The 22145-nt window shown below is 35.1% G+C and overlaps 1 protein-coding gene across 2 annotated transcripts in view; it reads left to right on the forward strand.

Annotated features, from left to right (window-relative positions):
• The first annotated feature begins 1028 nt into the window (after positions 1–1028).
• The window catches only part of LOC150101025 (KH domain-containing, RNA-binding, signal transduction-associated protein 2-like), a 98141-nt gene continuing 77024 nt past the window's right edge, over positions 1029–22145 (forward strand). For both annotated transcript variants that reach the window (XR_016549162.1, XM_090401438.1), the window contains exon 1: positions 1029–1182. Coding sequence is in view for 1 of the 2 variants with exons in the window: in XM_090401438.1 (XP_090257564.1) it covers positions 1038–1182 (145 nt within the window). In the remaining variant the exon portion in view is untranslated. The remainder of the gene's footprint in view (positions 1183–22145) is intronic.

Raw genomic sequence — 22145 nt, forward strand, 5'->3', positions numbered from 1 at the left:
TTAGTAGTCTGAGGTCTTGTTAAACGGTATGTATTTCTAACTGTCCTGTAGTTGGCATCGAAATAATGTTTTAGTAAGGCTGCATAGTGACATAAATGTTTTGCTGTCAGTATTTTGTGTTCTGCCATTGCAATGTTTATAAGGTCGTGATTTTCTCTTTGTTCCCAAAAGATCAGTTTTGTCATTTTGTACTGTAGCGACATTAATCTATTTAATTTGTAGGGTGCACAGAAAGCATACGTTGTTATAGCGTATCTTAGTATATTTTGGCATAGTGCTTCGTATATTAGTGTTTTTAGAATGGGAACTATGTCTTTTAATCTGTAGAGTTTGCCACTTTTTGTTCGGAGTTTGTCGTGTAGATGGTTTATGTGGCTATTCCAGTTCATATCTGCATCGAAGTAAATTCCAATAATGATGATGATAATAATAATAATAACAATAATAATAATAATAAAAGTAACTTTAAATCAGTTCCGATTACACTTAGTTTAATTCTTCAGAAAAGTAGATAATGATACCCACACCTCTTTCTTCCTTAATTAGTTATTTTGATTAATATTGAGTATAAAGGTTACCAGTTTCAGTATTTTATCCCATTATTTTATTTATTTTATCCAATCTGCGTATTTTATTTCATTCACGTGCGGAGATAACGATAATTTATTTCTAGAATAAAATAAGTCGTATAAGCGAGTTTAAATAGAATGGGTTTTAATTACCCCTCGCTTCACCTTAAACCTCACTTCGCTTGTTTGTTTGAGAAACACTTATTATATCACAGTGTTGTGTATTGCAAGTTTCGTTGAATATTAATCATCCAGTACACTAATAAATGATATTTTAGATATACATCCTTCATTAGTTCATGAAATATTTACTTTGTTGGCTAAAATGAGCAGGAATTATGATGCTATTTTTTTTATAGCGGAGGAACAATTGGTTACAGGCAACGCGTACTAACACATTCGAAGTGTGAGCATAAACTTTCAGGCAGACGATGAACAAACGTGCTTTGGGCTTCGTAGCGCAAGGTAATGTCGGAATCAGCTGAACAACAAACCTCACAGGAGGGTAATGATATGGTTGAGGATATAAACATACCGTATATCACCGAACTTGTCGCCGAAAGGGGAAAATTGGGATCGGAATTCGTAAATGCTGGTCGTCTGCTAGACCAAGGTAAGCCTTATATTTGAATATACTATATATTTGATTATAATGGGAAGATTATTTGAATTTAGGTTAAAACCGTGCTTATCTGATACCAAAATTTCATACTTGCAATGCCAATGAACCTTAGGAGTTTGTTATCATGCACAGAAAAACACTTTAGCAACCTAAACACGAGAGTTTGAGCTTTTAAAAAAGTATGCCATGATTAGAGGGCAGCATTAAACATTTCAGAAAGCCAGTGGCTTAATGTGTGTGAACTTGATATTGATTCTCTTCATAGAAGTCTTCCTGTGTCGCGCTTTCCAATTTTCTTAACGTGTTACGTAGCAAAGGTCGCACAGTGTAAGAACACGTGTCTGCCTTATTTTCTAGACGATATTAAGACAATTAAATGCCTTGCATAAGTGATACTGTATTCATCATCGTATTTTATTGTATGAGAAATTGGTTTGACTGCACATTAAGCGATACATATTTATGATTCAGTGATCCGGATGTTTCTTTTAAATAATTTAATTGGGTGATCAAATAATTTTGTGATAGGATTTCTTGCTTGAAGAATAATAGTTTATTCACGTGTTACGTATTTATTTGTGAGTTATTATTGCAGTTTATTCTACAGTATAAATCTTCTTCTGCGTTTTTTTTAAATATTTTTTTTAATATTTTTAACTCTGCCTATTTGAAGAATTCTTGATCTCCTTGAAAGATAAATGCTCATTCTGGAACAGGTGCTGAAGATATCATGTTATAAAACCAATAAAAATAAAATGTCTTAGCTTTTAATGATTCTTCACCATTGAACATGATTATAAAAATCGCAGAACCAGTTTCTCTCAAAAATAATTGGAATATCTCGCCTGATTAAAAAACAACAACTTAATTCTCATTATAATATTTATGTTCTTGTTATTTTCTTCTACAGTTCTCTAATACACGATGAGTGAGAAGGCTGGATTTTATTACAATAAGGATATTTAACATGATTACATCTGTGCTGTTAAGTATTCATCTTTATAAGGAGTCACGAAATCAATTTTTATATTTGAGATAATAGTTACCCCCTATGACTTTAAGAATAAAATTCTTTCTTGCTGATAATTTCTAGCCTTTATGTGCCTTCTTTCTATATTGTTGAGAAGTGATAAACTCGAGCCTTTTATTAATAGCACAATCTTCAAGAATGGGTTGCCTCTGCAGGTTACATTCCATTAGCCCCTGCCGTCTGCATTTTATTATTTATGCCCTTCTCTCGCGTACCAGTAATAGGTGGTCGCACGCCCTCACTGACCCCCGTTGTCATGTCGTCTGCCTCTAAGCGGGGGTGGTGTAACTGGTCATTTTCTTTCCGCAACTTGAACAGGTTTGACGGTGTTTCGTGGACGAATGCATTGAGATAAAGCGAGATATTACGATGATCGACGATAAGTGAGCAGGGTGCTTGCCGAAACAATTGCAAGATGACGAAGTTTTAGGTGAAATATCACACTGACTCAATATCGCACCTTCTGCTTCTGAAACATTTCTTTTCATGAATTAAATACTCTCTCCCTGTATGTGTGGGTCACATTCTTCAATTTCTGCTTTTATGGTCCCAGTTTAATTTGCCAGTAGTAGATTTAAACTCATGTTGACTTTGTGTGTGTGTTCATTGTATACATCCTGTTTTCGAAGTTTGTAAACATGGTCAGTCGTATTTGTATAGGCAGCTGCCTACTCCCCAAAATATCGGTTTTGTGTTTTAGACAGTGTCATTTAAACATCTTTATAACTTTTGATTTTCGCCCCGCTTTTTTTTTTTTGTGTGTGTGTGTGTGTGAATGAGAGAGAGAGAGAGACATTAATACAGCTTATTAGTTGTCACTTAGTATGGAATTCTTAAAACTATCAGACATTTTTTAGTATGCATAGAGTTGTAATTTGCTGTTTGAGATTAAAAAAGAAAGATTTGATCCACTTAAATTTGGGGTTCTAAAATTTATATTTGGAAAGGGAAGTCACTTTTTACGATATTTGTTTACACAGTAAATAATAATCATTTATGAGTTATCCATTTCTTTAACTGCCTTTAGTGAAAGAAATTTGTGTAGTATCTAAGAGACTGCCAGTACATTACTGTGCAAATTACTTAATAAATATTCTTTTTAAACTGTATGGGTTGTAATTATTACTGTCAAAGTTTCATGTAAACATGCAGGCTGTCATAAACAAACTCATTTTATTTTTTAAGTTTTTTATATTTTTTATTTTAATATCAAATTACTTCGAATTTTATTTTGTAACGATGTTAAGTGAAAAGTGTATAAAATAACACTAAAATAAAATAAACTTCGTTCTAAAATTCAAATATTTTCAAACAGCAACACATAATTATAGTCATAAATGAAAAAAATAACAATATCTGCAATAACTAAAATTTGGTATTTTTGGTCATCTTGATCCAAGGGGTGGGAGAAAGGCCTGGTCAGCGGATCTTAGATTTCGTATGTTCGTAGGAAACAGTTTCTAAGAATTTCTTTTTCAAGTTCGCTTTTTCAAGTTTTAGCCCTTTCTCTCTCTTTATGTGGAAATTGCTTCTGACGTATGGTTTCCCATGAAAGTCAACATAAAGCATAAAATTTTAGGGGTTGTAGATGAGTTTAATCTCCCGGTGTGAGACTGCCGTTAGGCCTAATTGAAGACTTGAAGTATCTCGGAAAAAAATTATGCAAAAATTGTGAGGCCAATTTTTATTTTGACGATGTGTTATTTCTTGCGATACCTCTGGCTTGATTGCAGAGGTATCGCAAGAAATGTCGTTTCGCTATAAGTCGGTCACAGATTCCAGTTTTAAATTTTGACAACCCTTAAAAAATCTGCTTTTTCTACCACAAAACAACCTATCGAGCCCCTCCTTTGATGCTTTCTTGTCATGAGAGTTGCACATTTTGCCTATTCATATTTAAATTTACTTTCTGTGTAGATATTTTGACACGATCAAATTCGCCAAGTTCTTGCCAAATCTCACGCCGCTATCTACGATGTCTGACCCCATAAATATTAAGTTTTGATTGCAAAATTATTATTTTTTCTTTTTTTTAAGAAATTGAAAACTGTTCGAAGATGTGAGACCCTCCATGTAATCAGTAGAAATATAACAAATCTTTTTTTGAGCAAAGAAGTGTTTACATTTGTTTGACAAAAATTCCGCACTTTGACCTTGTATACTGAAAAAAAATAGTTCCGCCGAATAGATCGTAAATAATTTCGACAGGCAAGATTATGGTGCGCCGCGCAACTCGAGGACGATCTCTCTCTCCTTTCTTTTTTTTTTTTTTTTTGGAAAATCAGATTCACTTCGTAAGTGATAAACTGTATGCATAACAAATTCTTTTGCAATAGTCGATTTGTTCGAGAGATTGAATTATAGTTCCATGAAAATAATATGTACAAACAAGAATGGTTAATTATAGAGGTTCCAAGAATGGTCCATAACTCAAGTTCAAGATCAGTTTCTGAGGGAAAAAATATCCACGTGATAGTTATTTAGTTATTTTTATTTCAATGGCTGTCCGCATTATATTTAATGAATTACGACATGCTTAGAAGTTATTGACTAATACTCGAGAGAATCTTCGAAGTGACCGAAAGCTATCACTGGATCTTAAGAGTAGACATTATAAATAAAACACAGCTATTTGTGGAAGTGCAGCTGAAACTCTTTTCCAATTATCTGTTTGGCATTTGTTTTTTTTAGAGATATGATTCTTACATATAAACAAAACCTATTAATGTTATTTCATCTGTTTGCCCACTTTCCCAATTTTGGTGAAATTCAGTACTTGTATCGTTACAGAAATTTATCGAAACATTCATTGCCTGTTAAAATCTATATAGCCAGCGGACTATCATTAAATTTCAAATCAAATTGGACAATTTTAAAATAGGTTAATTAAAACCAGGATTATCACAGAAATATTTTTTTCTTTATCATTGGATCATTCCATATGCATCAATTGCAACTAATTTTCCAAGCAAAAGACGACGACTAGAGGAACTTTTTTCCCTACTTATATGCAGTCGCTACAGTTGAAATCACAGCGATGAATCCTAAATTATAAAAAATTCTGTATTGCATTAGCAGTTGACTACAATTGTCTAAGGAAAATATCTTGAATTGCGAATTATGATTATTGGTTACTCCGAATCTCTCTACACGTCTGTAGGCTGTAACAAAGCAACTATAAAGCGAAGTAACATAAAGCTAGAAATAATTAAATTTGGTAAATGAGATGAATGTGACATCAACTACGGACATTAAACATCTATATTTGCATAGTAGATGGATGATTAGAAATACAAAAGGTGGATTAATGCATTTAAGTTTCGCAGTTATTAATGTGATGTTACCACCTGTCCCTAATTTTACGATCAGTTTCTCGCTTCCTTTGTGCCATGGTGGGTCACTATGGCACAAAGGAAGCGAGAAACTGATCAGTGATCGTATACGGAGTGGGTCTTTCAAACTTCTTAGGGAACAGATCGGGGACTGGAATATTCATGTTAGGACTACTGGGGAGAGGAAGTGCTTTCCATCCATATTCAGATAATTCACTGGTTCATGTGATCTCGCATTCTCATTCAAGATAAGGCTCCGGCCGCAAGCACGTTTGGATAAAATGTCTTGTAGAAACTTCCTGTAGTATGCTATTGTCGTAGTTGACCCTGCAGGTATATTATCACTTCATTCTTGTGGTATGCAATATTATGATTAGCTTAACCTTTCATTGCCGAGGAGAAGTTTGATGTTTCCACTGTAAGAGTAACTTTTTCTGTTCTGGTTCAAAATCTCAACCTGCTTCCTCTGCGGCAACAGTTCGGTTCATAAACTGTTTGCCTTCAATCTCATAATGGTGCTACAGTTATTCGCAAGCCTCTCGTGAGCTGTTTGCTCATCTTCTTTTAGTTGATGTAGAAAAATTAGCCAGAATGCTAAGCTAGCAGCATCTGACTATTTTTAGTGTTTAAACAGTGTTTAAACCCACTTTTTTTTTATAGATCTGAAAGTTGAGTTAGAAATAAAGTTGATCGAGGACCAGATTACAAATATATGAGACTTCTTAGGAAAATTAGGAGAGTGAATGAACAGATGACATCTGTAGCGGAATCACGAAAATAGAAGATAACTAGAAAGTTACTTGACGTCATTATCACTTTCAGATAATTTTCATTGTCCGATGCAAGACCACCACTCGGGTTAGTGGAGGTATGATGTGGCTTGAAAAAGTATCCCAGTTGGTCTTTAGCCAGAACGCTCCCGGATTATCTAACCGTCAGTCTATCCATAGTATTCTAAAATGTACATCATACGCATATTAAAAAATTCAAGATGAAGTTCTTGATGATGAAATTAGCAATGCGTTTAAAGTCGAAGTAACATACTAATTTGCAAAGGGTTAGGAATGAAGTAATAATGGATAGGATGCTAGAAATAAGGTAAAATGTATGTACTATTTTATTATTCCATGCATCCCCTTTGATGATACATATTAGGAATTGACGTAATAAGCCAAAATGATGACCTGTTCAGAAACTAGATTAGGTGACTCAGTGAGTAGTTACTAGCTTTCTAATTCTTTCTTTATCCCAATGATTAGCCGCAAATGTACGGCGAAACTAGACTGCAGTAAACCAGAACTATCTGAATTCTGCCTGTTGCATTATGTTCCGGTGTCTTTCTCAAAAGAAATTTAAGCTTAAGCCAAATATGTTATTGCGAACGAAGAAACACTAAATAAGAAAGCCAAGCTATTTTAACTATGATCTTATAGAGATCAGTCCTTAATGGACAAGGCGGTACCTTCTATTACCCACATACAGTAAAGAACTTATCTTGTTTACGGCAGTGCGTCCCCCCCATCAATCTCCATCTGATGCAACAACAGTTACATCATTATTTGGTTTGCTAACTCAACTTACACAAAATATAATCCCTGCATTCATGTTCTTGTGTAGGTTAAGCTTATTTTGTTGGGGAAAAAAAAGAAAAGAAACTACCATAATGTATTAAATGTTTGTACATTTGTATTTATTCAGGTTATCTTCGTTTGTTTGTCTGTTATTTCTGAATTAATTCCTTCTTATTTTATTTATATTTTCTAATTATTTTCCCCCCTTTTCGAAACCAAGAAATTTCTCTACTTCGAATAAAGAGTTCAAGATTTGGCACCTTTTCTGCAAGAAATAGATTCATCATTTTTTCTTGGAAATTCTTCTCTTCTTTTCTGAGTATTAGAGTAATAATGCCTCGTTATTCTTATTTTAATAATGCTTGCTCTTCGCTGCTAGTATTGGTTTTTAGAGAAGTCATGCAAATATGTGTCTGGAAACAGTTCTTCCAAGAAATGACAAAACCGTTGACATGAAATGATCAGTAAAGAAGTTGAAAGAATGCATTAGTCGACAGGGTATAACGTTTTAAATTAAATCGATTCTGTTAATCTGATTCCATTTGTAGGAAGCGGCCAGCAAAATGGAATAATTTGTCAGAATATCAGCAAGTCGAATTGCTTAGCAAAGTGAAATTATTTCGTTATAGCCTCGTTGCCCCGAAGGTGTTTTCAAATTACAAACAAGACTGTTTTAATCGTTTTCCAAAACGAATTACCACTTTCCCATTTACTTCTTCGATATCTTTTTTAATATCACTCAATTTGTAATTGACTGAAGGAGGGCGGGGAAAGTATTTCTGTGTGCATGCCCATTTTTACCTCTGAAACGGTTTGTTTCGAAGGGTTTTTGTGTGTATGTTTTTTTTTTTTATTTTTTTTCCCATAGTAGAAATATTTCGTCGAGTTCAATAGCATTATTCCTTAGTTCAAAACGCCTTTAACCCTGTGGGCGAAGAGTAATTTAGTATAAAAAAACTACTTTATGAACGCTTTGCCGTCATCATATAAGTCTAATGTAAGAAAAACATTTTGGAAGAAACGAATGAAAAAGCTGCACTAAACTTCGAAGACTGATTAAGTTTCGTTTATTCTGTTATGCATCAACCAGGTTTCCAATACAACACAAAGGAGAACCGATATGGCATGTGCTAAGCTGAGGCATTCAGTTGGTTGTGGAGGATTAGGGGATAGTGTATGTAGAACTGAATGAGATGTAACGGGAGAGGCCACTTTGTGTTGTTTTATCATCATTCAAGTGATGCTTGTAGGAGCTATTAATTTATAATTAATATTGTAATCATAATTCAATTTTAAATAAAATTTATTTTATGAAATTATAATATAAAAATTAAACATGGTTTATTGCTTTCATTAAATCATTTTGTCAGGTACTTTGAGTGTAATACTGATTACGCTTCAATGTAATAATTAATTTCAAATATTAAACAGCGATAAAAAGTTTTTCGTGTGAAGTGTGCATAGTGTTTCTTACTTCAGTCAAGTTTTTTTAACGTTCCCCTGTTGCCAATATTTCGGTTTTGGTTTTCATTGTCTGGATTAGATCAACTGTTTGGTGGTTCCCAATTGGTAGATTATTTTTTAATACGATTTTCTTATGCACTGTTGCGAATGCTCTTCTACGTCTACTTTTATTCCTTTCTTACCGAGCAGTGCCTCGTTACATCATGAAAGCCTGTAACATACTACACCCATATCCTCAACTTGCAGATCAAGAAAGACAAAATTGTCCCATTAAAATAAGTGATCTACTTACCGACGTGCTCTAAAAGAGTTGGCCTTGATATGCTACGATAATTTAATACGCACAGATCGTCTTGGACAAGTCAGTCACAAACTTAATATTGAAATGTGTTATTAAAGCGTTCTATTCTAAGCGATGATCTTTAATTAAAGAGAAAATTGAAGTGTAGAAAGCATCGTCTTATAGCTTTTCTCTAGGACTAGCTTTCTTGACAATGAACGATATCACAAAAATTATCATTCGCTTATTTATACTGCGACAATGTTATTCAGAATCGAGGTAACAAAATTGTTCCCGATTCTCCTCCCCCCGTCCCATAGATCGATGTTAATTACGTGTCGTGCAATTCACTTAGAACATTATATTTAAGCTTACATTATACTGAGCAAATTCATAATTTCCTCTGGATATTCCTGCTGTAGTAGACCCTCAGTTGCTTTAATTACCCCAAAATCCTAATTATTCATGAAAGAAGAAGAATTTGAATCGTTCTTTATTAGCTGTCTTTATCATGAAAAAAAAAATTCTTTAAAATATGTTATAATGGATGCTGAGTTATCTGAATGAAAAAAAAGTGAAATTAGTTTAGTAAAAGACATTTTATAGAATAAGAGTTTCTGCATCCTGATTTCAAAATTTTGACTTTCCTGGATGTTTAAGAGTAAACAAGTAAACACTGAAAGAAGCTCTGAAAAAATAATTTTGATATTTATTTGTTCTGAATGATTTTGTATCGACATCGAATCGATTTAAAGTGGATGTTAAACGTTTTTTCGATGTTTACCACTGTTGAAATCAAACACAGACGTCATTATCGCTGTGAACGCTGTCATGGCAACTTCAGATAATGATCGCTTGACTCGCTGAGTAAGAAAACGGGGATGATAAAGAAAATTTGCCCAGGTCACGAGACCGCTAATGGGCAATGCTGTAGTCTCCACATCTACAATTATACTTTCGCATCCAAGCGGATGCTGAAAAAACTTGTTGGTTCAAAGTGTCGAGGCTACACTCTTATGCAGTCAAGGCCGCACCGATGAAAGGGTCAAAGAAATCATATCTCACAGCGCACATACACGTGCTACATTCGTACATTATTTCTGCCTGCAGGAGTGGGATGGAAACCTATTGTGGGCACTAGAGGTTAAACACGGCGGAATGAATAGCGATATTGCGCACTGTTGGATGGGGGCCGACCCTCTAATTTTCTGCAATATCAGTCTTGGTTTGTTGAGAAAATAGCGGAGGGCACAAAAGATCACTTGAGAAATCAGTCCGGAGGGGGAATGTTATGGCAACGCATAAAATCACATAACCGGGCTCTTCTTTTAGACAGAAATTTAACCTCGCATCAGGTGTAACGAATCTTTTCATATCCGAAAAATAAGCTTATAAAACAAGTTCTGGTGAATATATATTTTTTTAATTTTATTTTGAAGTATGTTACAGCTTCGCATATTTTTTTCCCAAAGCTATGAAAAATAACTAGCATAGAAGAATCCTAGGCATTTAATTATTTCGTAATTTTCTAATTTCATAATCACTGGATTTGATTAAAAGTAATAATGAAAATTAATGAAGTGCACGTGTAGCTGATATGCAGCGTGCATCTAATTTCTACTGTGCATATCTTTATGCATCATAATCGCATAGACTCCTCCACAAAATGTTAAATTCTTTTTTATTGTATATTTTTAATGTTTCTTCTTACACCGCTATACGCTTGAAAGACTGCTCATAACCTCACTTCTTTTTATTTTCTAGTTTTGTGTTGGTAATTTTATTTTTAATTAATTTTATTATTTGCTCTTTGGAGTAAGGTGTAACGTCAAGTTTTTTTATTTTTTTAAATAGATGAAGGGTTGTTGGCTTAAATTTTGTGAAATATTAGTATTTTGTTTGAATTTTTGTTATCTAATGTCCAATAGCTGTGAGGGATTTTACTCCGCTACATTGAAAAACTAGAGAAAAAAACACTCAATTAAGAGACATCATTATATGACTTTATATGGCCTTATTTTAGCCGTAATTTCAACTGATAATGTCTGAATTTTCTGTCCTGGAGAAAATAACTTTTTGAGATTTTGAACTGTTGAACTCTGCCATCCTATAACTATTCTTCTGAGGATCACCCTGACATGCACAGATAAGGTTATTATTCCTCTTGATAAGGCCTCATCTGGATTACTGCGCACAGATTTGGTTGCCTGGGTTTCTTGGAGATGTGGATGAGGTGGGAGGCCTGTATGATGCTCCACATGAGGAGAGATCGAAGATTTGTGGATTACAGAAGCTGGTTGATCGGTGATATGATAGAGACGTATGAGTTGCTTAGGGGGAGGGAGTTATAGGATTGATGTGTACGAAATATTTCAGTACATGAATAATGTAAGGAAACTAGAGATCATCCATGTAAATTGAGTAAGCGTGTGGTTATCAAAGGAATGAGGACTAAATTTTTTGCTTAGAGAGTGGCGAATGAGTGGAAGAGATCGCAGGAGTCAGGTGTGTGTGTGCGCGCGGGCGTGCGCTTTGTGGGTGAACGATTTTAAGGCAAAATATTACAGATGTGCAGGTATCAACAATTCTTGATTAATGTCTTTAAAATAGACCTCCCACGATGTGTCTACGGACCCAATGGACGTATCTCTATATATTATTATTATTATCAATTAAGATTTAACTTACTTTCTATTTTTTTCATTGTCTGTAATTCGAAGTATCTTGAAAAGCAATACATGATCTTTTTTTTTTTTTTTTTTTTTCCCGTTGGAAAACAAATTCGGGAGCATTTGGAAACTTAGAAAATCCACTCAAGAGTATTCGGAAATTTCCTTTAGTTTATTCGGATTGCAAATAAGCATTAATGAATTTAGTCCTCAATGTTCTTTCATGGCAGTCTCGTCCGTAAAGAGTTGTACACCTGTAGCATATTATTCATACTTTGCGTGAATTAATCCGAGCACTTTGCACTAGAGACTAAATATGGTACTTCAGGCCACCAGTAAGCGGGAAATGATCTCACACCAAGCTGTGAAAATCACAAGATCCGCACAAATCAATGCCATTGTGGGATCGGATGGTTGACCCGCATAGTCGGCCAACCATCCGAAACATATCCACGAATTTTCACTTTAGAATAAGTTTCCTAACGGTAATAATGAAATAATAAATTTTCTATTTTCATTATTTGCCCTCTTTTTTTAAACGATACTACCCGAACAAGAAATAACTGAATATTGCATACTGAATGTTTATTATAGAATTAAAAATCATAACATTTACGATAAAATTGGAAAATAAAAATGAATATCAGTAAGTCTTTTAATAGTTGTTGAAAATGTTTGCTTCTACTTGGATATACGTTTCCACGCGGCGTAATAATGCTCGCTTCGTTCTGTCTTTAAACGCTCTTTATTTACTACCTTAAGCATTTGTTTTAAGTAGCCAAAGGCTTGCGAATATCTGATTTTTCATTTCAAGATGCGTTGCACTGCTCGAAACAATTGGTGATCAGGACCGGTCTGAGAGCATCTGATGCCCCTAGGCAAAGAAAATTTAGGCGCTCCTATACAGTGTTTCTATATAATTTTTTTCGAAGGTTGTAATTTTTCCCCGAACTATGCAGCAAAATCTGGCGCCCCGAAGTCTTAGTGCCCCTAGGCGATTGCCTAGGTTCGCCTAACGATACAACCGGCCCTGTTGGTGATTAATGTCACGTTCAGATACAATACCAAATGACCAGTTTCTCAAACATGTGCATTAAAAGGCCTCTAATAGGGATGATATCGTCTGGATGCTGTCGTCGGTATCCCCAGCAACAGCTCTCATGTTGACATTGCAAATAAAGTGATGTTACTGGACTCTTATTTTCAAACAACCCTTTCCCCATTCTTTCGGTAAAGAATACGGTTTACCGAATAACACACGATGCAACAAGGTCTTTATAAGCACCGAACTTGCTTGAAGTAGGCTACGAAACTAGATCAGGATAGATGCCGCAGTTAGGCAATACTGCAATTACCTCGTGGCCGAAACGACCGTATATATCCCAACCCTCCCAGAATCAGACCAATGTCAGTATGAAGTCATTCTTTAAATCAGTAAAGGAATGAATCCTTGATGGCTGGCAGTTATTCTTCCTGGGTTCACCCAAGTTGAATAACTAACCGATTGATTCAATTTTGCACCAAAGTAGCTTTTGGCATGCAATCGACGAAGAAAATTTTGAAACCGCTGATATTTCTGAGTTTAAGTAGTCTATTTGTTTCAGTGGAATCCCCTGTTAGGAATAATGCATATGCAATAACGACAATTGTAAGTCTCCATACTTTACCGAAAAAATAAGTAAATAATAAATTATCGAGGAAGCGGAACCGGAGAAATTAGATTTTAAGCCTATCATCAAGCTGTTACAATTTTCCGCCCTTTCACTATTCTCGAACTGTTCCCCTGTGACGTCATTCAGCAGCAGGATTGGCTGCTCAAGGGAAAGAGGGCAGCTCTACTAGTAATTTTAAAGCTTTAGACATACTTCTGGTTATTTTTAGGAAGCTGATCTAATGAGAATTATTCTGATGATCCTAAGTTAGTCAGGATAATAGTAAATAAAAGTGACAGATATTCTGCAGTGTTGATTGCTTTACATTTACGGCTGAATCAACTCGGTCCATGAGGCCAATGCATTACGCCTGTTAACTGCGTGTGTTCTTATGGCCGGTTTGTTTTGCGGGATGAAAAATCCGAGAATTTTTTAATGTTACCACCGTATGGAACCGGTTAACGCATCTTTGGTCGAAAACTCCTAGTAAAGGTTCCTGCATCGTAACTTTAATAAACTGACTTTGCGAGCCATGGATAATGGTTTACAGTTCAGTGTGACAAAGTGCAAAGTTATGCACTTTATACTGATGGGGTTTTATTGAACGAGGCCAGTGATTTAGGAATGATAGTGGACAGGAAACTGAAGTTCAAAAGACAACGTCAAAATGAGCAAAATAGCACAGAGGATCTCTTACATTGAAAAATGCATTGACAAGTGGGGATAACGAAATTATTTCTCTTTTCAAGGCTTTGCTCAGATTTGATTTTACTGAGATTTGATCCCTTCGGTTTCTGGGAAATGAGGAAAGGGAAAGAACCCAGAGGTGATAAAACCAAAATAGTAAAAATAGTGAACTAGTCTGTGGAACGACTTGTATGACAAGGGATTGAAAGTTTGTCATAAAAATTGGCTGATAAAGACTGAAGGGGAAGTGATATGATAGAAAGATAAGTTGCAAAAGAGAGAGATTCTATGGAAAGATGCCTAGCAAATTTACAATAACATGATATGAGGAGGCAAGAATAAGGGGAGTCATCCTTCGAAGTTTAGTAAAAGTATTGCTATCAGAGTGTGAGGACAAATTTTTTTTTGCTTTGTGGCTGGTGAATGGTGGGATGAATTGTTGGAGGTTTGTGAGCGAATTACTGGTGAATGAATGAATTTCAGGAGCTGCATTGAGTGTAGGATGGTTGTGTGGTCCTCTCGCGATGAGTCTGAACTTCATGGAGATGCTTGCTTAATATTTTTTTTTCACTGCAAATTTCAAAAATAAGATTTTTTTTAATGTAACTGGAAATTTGGATGGTATGGAGACATGAAGTAGCTTGAAATCCTGTTCCTGAAATCCCTGCTAGACGTCTAACAGGATTATCTAATTCCTAACAGTAATAAATGTGCTTTATGTTTACAACCTTTCTCCGATAGAATTAACAATTTTTTTTTTTGCTTTTAATTTCCTTCTAAAACAGTAAAACGCGCTTCTTATAATTATTTATGCAGAAAATATTTTTATTTCTAGTCGTTATTTAAGGTCACAATTAATAAGCTGTGCCCTATGCAATCATTCTACTCTATTTTATCTATTAAATCAGCTGCTAACTGCGTGTGTTCGCCTACCGGTTTGTTTGCTTTAAGGAGGAAAAAGTTTCAGGTTTTTTCCTTTCGCTCACAAGAAGGGGAAAAAACACTTCTCTTCGTGTGAGCCTTCTTTAAAGGAAAAAAAAAAAGACATTATTCTTTAAATCATGACGAGAAACAAACCGTATATTTTCCAGGCTCATGAGCGGTTTTCATATCATCCCGGTTTCCCTGTTGAGGCGTTTTTTTTTTTTTTTTTTTTTTGAAACCATAAGCTTAATAAATTACCTGATTTTTTTTTCTACATGCTTGATACTAATAAAACTGAATTTTATTATTATTATTTTTTTAAATTTCGCTAGTGAAATTTATAGGTAAGTTTGAAGTGTTGAAATACAGATATAAAGCTAGTTTTGTGATCTCGCTGAGTCAACTAATAATTTTGCAAAGTCGGAACTGGAAAAAAATAGTTTTCATTACGGAAGTATGTTTGGAATATATGAGCTCTTTAGTGTTCGTATCTATTTTAAACAAGTAGTTCCTCAAGGATCGAATTTCATTGCACAATTTTCTGGAAACTGTTTTCGTAACTCCGATTCTTCACAGGGAGTGATTATCTTAGAATGCAAGTTTTATGTTCTTGGACAGTTACTTTGATGTTGGGTATTCTAGCAAAGGAGTAAAAGCTTGAATGAGGCCAATATGCTTTATTTTTTTTAATTGAAATTTTGCAAAATTTATACTCGGAAATTTGACAGTCACGTGTTTAAAATATGTACCTGATTGGTCTTATCAAGCGATAACAAATGATTATCTGTCTTATTAGATGATTAATAAGACAGAAGAATCGTTGCTACTGCGTTTTTTGTTTGCTTACTGGTGTTATTAATCAAAATATTTAATCAATTTTTTTACTAAAATTTTGTTTTTTTTTCCTTCATAAACTAGTGAGGTTTTTTTTATTTATTTATTTATTTATTTATTTTTTTACTTCATTCCAGCTGTTGAAAGCGAACGAACTTGGAAAACTACGTTGCGTCAATGAATGAAGAACCGAGCTTCGGCAAACCTCTGTCTACTGCATAACTTCCCATTCCCCTTCCTAACACACACGCACGCGCGCATCCCTTGACTAAGTATAATACGTGGTACGAGTCGACATTGTCCGCAAGATTAAAGTAGCCCTCGAGTGCTCTTATATTCCTTTCACTCTAGTTTGAGTGTTGACAACCTAATGAAAGCGATCTTCAATGGATACCACTGTAGTCATGGTAACACCACCTTTGAGCTGGATTTCGCTAGAAATGCGCTGTAAGGAACAACGGGAAGCATCGTATTGCGTCCGTTTGCTTGATTGTTGTAGTTTTGTAACCGTTGCCAGCGTCGTTCGGTAGATCAGAAGTCGGAAGCAACTCATTTTCTTCAGATTAGTTTGTCTAAAGTTCCTCCGATATTAGAACCGCCCGGTGGGTCATTATAAAATTGTCTTTATTGGGATTCAGTTTTATTCTGTGGAAAAGCGGGGAATGCGTCATTGCCCCAGAGTGCCATTTGATTAGGAGGAGCGAGTTTGTACCCTCTCATTAAATCAGGATCATTTAGCAGCATTGCGCGGTTGGCTGTTTTATAGCAGTGGTTGTCACTACCATAAGCCTTCAATCAGGCGGATGACTATTGAAAGATACAAAGAAAGTCAGAATCTTAAGAGGCCTTGTTCTGTTCTAGATGTTATTGAAAAGAAAAACAGATTATATATCACATCGATTCTCCATTAGTGTGCAGAGAATATCTGTTTAAATGTTAAATGTTTTACTCGATCAGTTATTGATCGGGTTAAACAATCCCCTCCCCCCGTTTTCTACTCCAGGATTAATCAAAATCTGCGCAAAGTAATTAGTTACAATCGTTTTGATTTTCCGTTGACTCACTTTTGCGCGAATTCTAGAACTACCTAAATATAAGCTCTAATCAGATTAGGAAAATATAATCTGCAGTTCAAATAATAACTTTAAGTAGACCATTAATTCTTTAATTTTATCAAAATCCATCTCAGTATATCTTTGGATGGATGGATTTATCTAAAATATACACAAGATCTCTGCATAGTGGAGCATCAGATCAGGTGCTAGTAAAAGGCTGACTGCAAATCCGAATCCAGTTTACGATTGGGATTGTTTGAATCAACTAAGGCTGTGTCACTAGTATTACCTATTAGCTGCGTGCGTTCTCCCACTTGTTCTTTTGCTTTGCAGAATGAAAAGCCAGAGTTTCGAGTAGGAAAAATCTTGCTATGACATCAACTAACTTCAGTCGATAAACCTTCATGAAGAATCCTCTCATCCTAGATGAGATTTTAACCTACGTGTTTAACAGCCCAAGGTAAATGTCGCGAGTATATTATCAGGAGATTTCCAGTTTACGAGAACACTTTCTGGTCCGGATATCTTCATTTACAGTCCATGTCTCAGATGGTTTGAGTATTTTATTACATTAACAGATGTTTGTTAAACAGACTGGCATGGGCTATAGGCTATCTCTTTCTATACCTCTTAAATCCCGTGCACAACTGCTGCAACATCCCGTCCTGATCTCTCATTTTAGTGTCATTTCATCACACACACAAAGAAAATGAAGTTGTGCAGTTCATACACAATTACCAGACATCATGCAACTCTAACTTCAGACGACAATCGGAATCACGCAGTCTGCAATAAGTAACTACATCCAAGTGTATTTCAGTCACTTTATAAAGGCACAATACCGGTCAAGAGAAAGCAAACTGTAAACACTTAATCGTATTACAACAGGTTACGTGCTGCTGTCCAAAAATGGGTTCTTGATAACTGGCTACAATATGAAGCATTCCTGCTTCGTAATAATGCTCGACTTCACATTTGTCGGTCCCTATTCATATGACTTCTAACCGGAAAAAGGTTGTAAACCTATAGTACATTAGCGCAGTCGGTGGGCTAAGTTTTTTTTTTTTAAATTTATTTATATAAATTTATTTACATAATCAAGAAGCCATAGTCGATATACAAAACATGAAACATTTCAAGTCCCTTCAGGCCTGCAATAAGCGGATCGGTGGTCTCGCACTGGGAGATGAAGATACTTTTTCTGGTTGCCATTATCCAAGCAGCGACGTGTAAAATCAGTAATTTGCCAATGATTTCGAGTGGTAGCCGATCCCAGAAGCATTTAAAAAATCGCACAAAGCAAAAATATTAAAGAATGATGGAATATGCCTCAACATTTGAAATTATTATTTTTTAAATTTTATTTTGTATATTTTGAAATATTCATAGAGTATGCCCACTAAAAAAATGTTAGCGAAGACTTTCGATTAACCTTCATATAGTTGCAAACATTCGTGCATGATGTTTCTACATTAGTTGATCCAGAAACATTCAACTTCGCTCTGCTAGTTTTTTGATGCCGAAATTGTGTTTCTACATAAGTTGCTTAAATGACGTAAGTCACTGAAGGAAATCCTAATGGGAGTGTACTTGTTGTGCAGAATTTCACCATCTGCACGTAGACTGTCTGGTCGTGATAGCTCCAAGGCAACTAAGCGAAGGGCACTGGGTGTAAAGTCACGTTTTTACTATAATGTACCGGAGGTGACGCCACACCGGTTGTCGTAGCACTGACATATAATTTAAAGTTTGTGGGAGTTCGAATCTATATTTAGTTGCTGAAAAGGCTGCGAATATTCGGGTCATGAAGCAGCGATTCTTGGTGGGTGACTCCAATACACTTGATTTTTACACGTTTAAAAAGACTTATATCGCTGCAGCTTCAGTGATAACCGCGTGTAAATTTGATTACAGATTTGGTAAATCAAGAATTGGAAATATTTGCCGATTGCTGTCCTATTTGCTTATTTTATCTTCTATTCAAGCGAGTTTGCGGAATCTTTCCAGTGTTGGTAATGTCAATGTCCTTTCAGTGGTCCCACAATTAAGTCAGGAATAACCAGTACGTGCTCATCTTTGCAAAAGTTTGCTAGCCGTGTTTACGGAAGTACAGCTCACCTTTATTTGCATGAAAGGACGGTTATGATAGCCCAACTTAGCAGCTTTCTGTAGTTCCTCGATTGTCGGCCTTTGTTTCCTTAAGTAAAAATAAAACAAATGGAACCAAAAATCATCTTTTCAGTGCTGATTTGTAATGTCAAGTATAGTGACTTTGACATTTCAGTTTTCTGTCTAGTGAATTCGCAGCTCTGACTTGTCTTCAATAAACTTAATTTGCTAAAACAGTTATATATATATTTGTGGATTGCAGTACCAGTAGTACGATGTATCCATTTTTAATAATTTTTGATTTATAAATTTTGCTTAAAATTTTTACTTATAAAAATAATCAGTTTAGAAACAACTAAAATTACATTTGAACGTAGCCTCAATTATTATTATTATTATTTAACATCGTGAGTATGTTTTGAGTTTACACGACTTGGTAGCAAGAACCGTTTCCTATTTCCTCGTTGTTGTATTTGTCCAAGAATGATTGCCTGAGAAGTAAAATCAAAAATCTGCAAATCAAAAATCCATGTTCGTACGCAGAACTTATTCATTAGTAATTTTTAAAGTATTTTTATCTTAGCTTTCTGCGGAAGAGATATCAATTTTTGCGTTAATAATATCTGAATTTTCATAAATAATAATTGCCGTTTAAATAACATTTTTTTCATCTGCTTTCTGGACAGAATTCGTTTCTAAAATGTTTAACCTACCTTACTAATAATATCCCAAGTGTATTTGTATAGTCTTTCATCCCCCTTCGTGTTAAATACTACTGCTTGGTAATGTTGTGCTCCAATATACTCGAAACTATAAACCGAAGCGCTGACTTTTTAGAAAAACAACATTCCTTTCTCTCCCCCAACAGTTTAAGTTTCTTAAAAGGCACATCAGGTTTTGGAGGAAAGAGGTCTTATTTATTCCATCCTCTGTCTCTTGCAGCAGCCTTCCTCACGAAGTATTCCCATACAACTTCAACCTGCAACTCTTCAATAGAAATGTCAATAAACTTCATTCTCAATCCTCGCCTGAAACTCATACGCTGTACTGATGTGCTTCTTTGACCTCTCATGTATAGAATCAACATAAAAATGTTTTGGAGATATAATAAACAGAAAACAGACAATTTGCATAAATTTATTACTCTTATATAAGTACAACGTTGCTTGTTATTTTCACTATCCTTGCAGTACAACCTTATCATATATATTATACACATTACTGTACTGGTGTCCAGAGTTTTCTACCGCTTTACATGCACTAGTTGAAAAACGTATCAGCGTGACTCAGGTGATTAACAAAAGCATTATATTTTAACTCTGCATACTAAAAAAACATGCTTAATTTCAAGAGTTTAAGAAGTTGATTTATGGGACATTTCTTTCTTTTAAGAGAAACAGGTGGACAGAACGTTAAATTTTCGAATTTTAACATATTCCAGTTTCGAATTTAAGTATAAAATGACAAAGATAAGATAATATAGTAATAATATTACTATCAGAAAGTAATAAGTGTATTACCTTTTCACTCCAAGCCATATTGGCCCTGGACCTCAACATTGTTCCTCCATTCTTCTCATTCTAAACTCCTCTCACCCTCCGCCACATCATGCCTTGGTCTGTCCGGTTGTTGCCTTCCACCTGACTTTCCTTTTAAGATTTTCTTAATTGGATGTCTGTAAAGAGAATAGTGAAGTTTATCAGTATCAGCAATCATCTCCTTAATTAGCCTCTCTTCTCCATTAATTCATCTTTTGTAATATTTGCGGTTTCTGTTTTCTTAACTGTTCATCATGCTTTGCCCCCACCTCTGACTCGTCCGAGCACCATGCATAATCTCTGTACATTGCGATGATAATATTAATCACTCGGTCGACAAGGATTTTGTAACTGGAATTAAAACATATGAGTTTGAAAGACATGGATTCGAATTCCCCTGTAATGCGAAGAACCCTCAAGTTTTTCAACTTTTCAAGCCACCTTTAGTTCACTGTAAGCAGGCGAGGGCTTTACACTGAGTGAAGAAAGTCACCTGCCACCTAAAGACATTCACACACATCTATGTCACAGTAGGATTCATACTCGTAACTTGCAGAGATGGGGGAAAGCTAGAGAACTTTTGTGTCTGTAACTGTGCTATTTTTGTAGCAAATCCGTTCATACACCCGTATCCCCATTGTATTGGTCTCCTAAGTGTTCATGTAACTGTTTTGTGAAGTACTTTCATCATATGAGGTATGTTTTCGGAAATGTATGCCATCTTAAAGGTACTGGACATTCGTAGAGCTTGTATTTATTAAATTTATTATTTATTTATAGTATTAATAGTATTTATTATTAATTCCAGTTATATTCATTATTCGTATTAATACGAACAGGAATTGTCCATATTAATGATTGTTGTAAAGATCCTGAAATTGTGGTATGCTCTTTAGCACGGAAATAATAATTAAAGTATTTATTATTCATATAAACAGATAAAATAGATAATCCGTACGCTTTTATGAACAGATGATATTCTGCACACAACAGCGCCACCAGGAGAGTCAGCTCTTGGACAAAATTACACTTGCCCACAATCATAAATTATAACCGCAATTTTTTGTGCAACGATACTACGAAGCTAAGTTTTAAATGATTGAATAAACTGTGCAATCAACTTGGATCGTTTTCATTGAACCGACTCATCTTTATTATATCTTGCTCACATTCAAGCTTTACCGCTGAAAAATTTGACACATCTCAGCGATGTTTGCTTCAACGTGTGAGTTGCTCTGCTAATTTTGCTAAGAGTAGATTGTGACCATTACTGCTGCGAGGGATCTTTTTTAAAGCGCCGAAACTCGTCAGATACTGGAATACTTCCAGGTAGAAAGAAAAAGAAATTCTTTTTCTATGTTTACTCACAGTATAACTTGACCAGCTCGATAACATACATACTTATGACACACATTACATTAAGAATAGAAACATGTATAATCGAAATAATTCCCTTATCTCCAATAGGAAATGTTGTGCAATTTATTACAGAGCGCGTAATTGAAAATCTAGATGGTAGGTATTTTGCTTATATAAACTTCTATGTGCAGCTTCATGAGGTAGTACAAGGATTAACTGAACTTGTATCAAACAAATTTCAATCAAAATTTGGGAAAGGATGTTGAAAGAACTACGATGAATTAGACGTTGATTGTAAGGCTTCTTCAATGAATCTAAGCAATGAGTCAGTAGGTCTGTTCTTGAAATACACATCGCAAACTGTTTCAAGTGAAACAAGAGATGCAAAATAGCAGCGGTACGGGAAGTATGTTACCAAGGAACACGTTCAGCCGTTTATTCTGACGGTTC

Source organism: Typopeltis vanoorti, chromosome 12 (genome assembly GCF_054136105.1).
Source record: "Typopeltis vanoorti isolate ZY-2024b chromosome 12, IOZ_Tvanoo_1.0, whole genome shotgun sequence".
Classification (NCBI taxonomy): domain Eukaryota; kingdom Metazoa; phylum Arthropoda; class Arachnida; order Uropygi; family Thelyphonidae; genus Typopeltis; species Typopeltis vanoorti.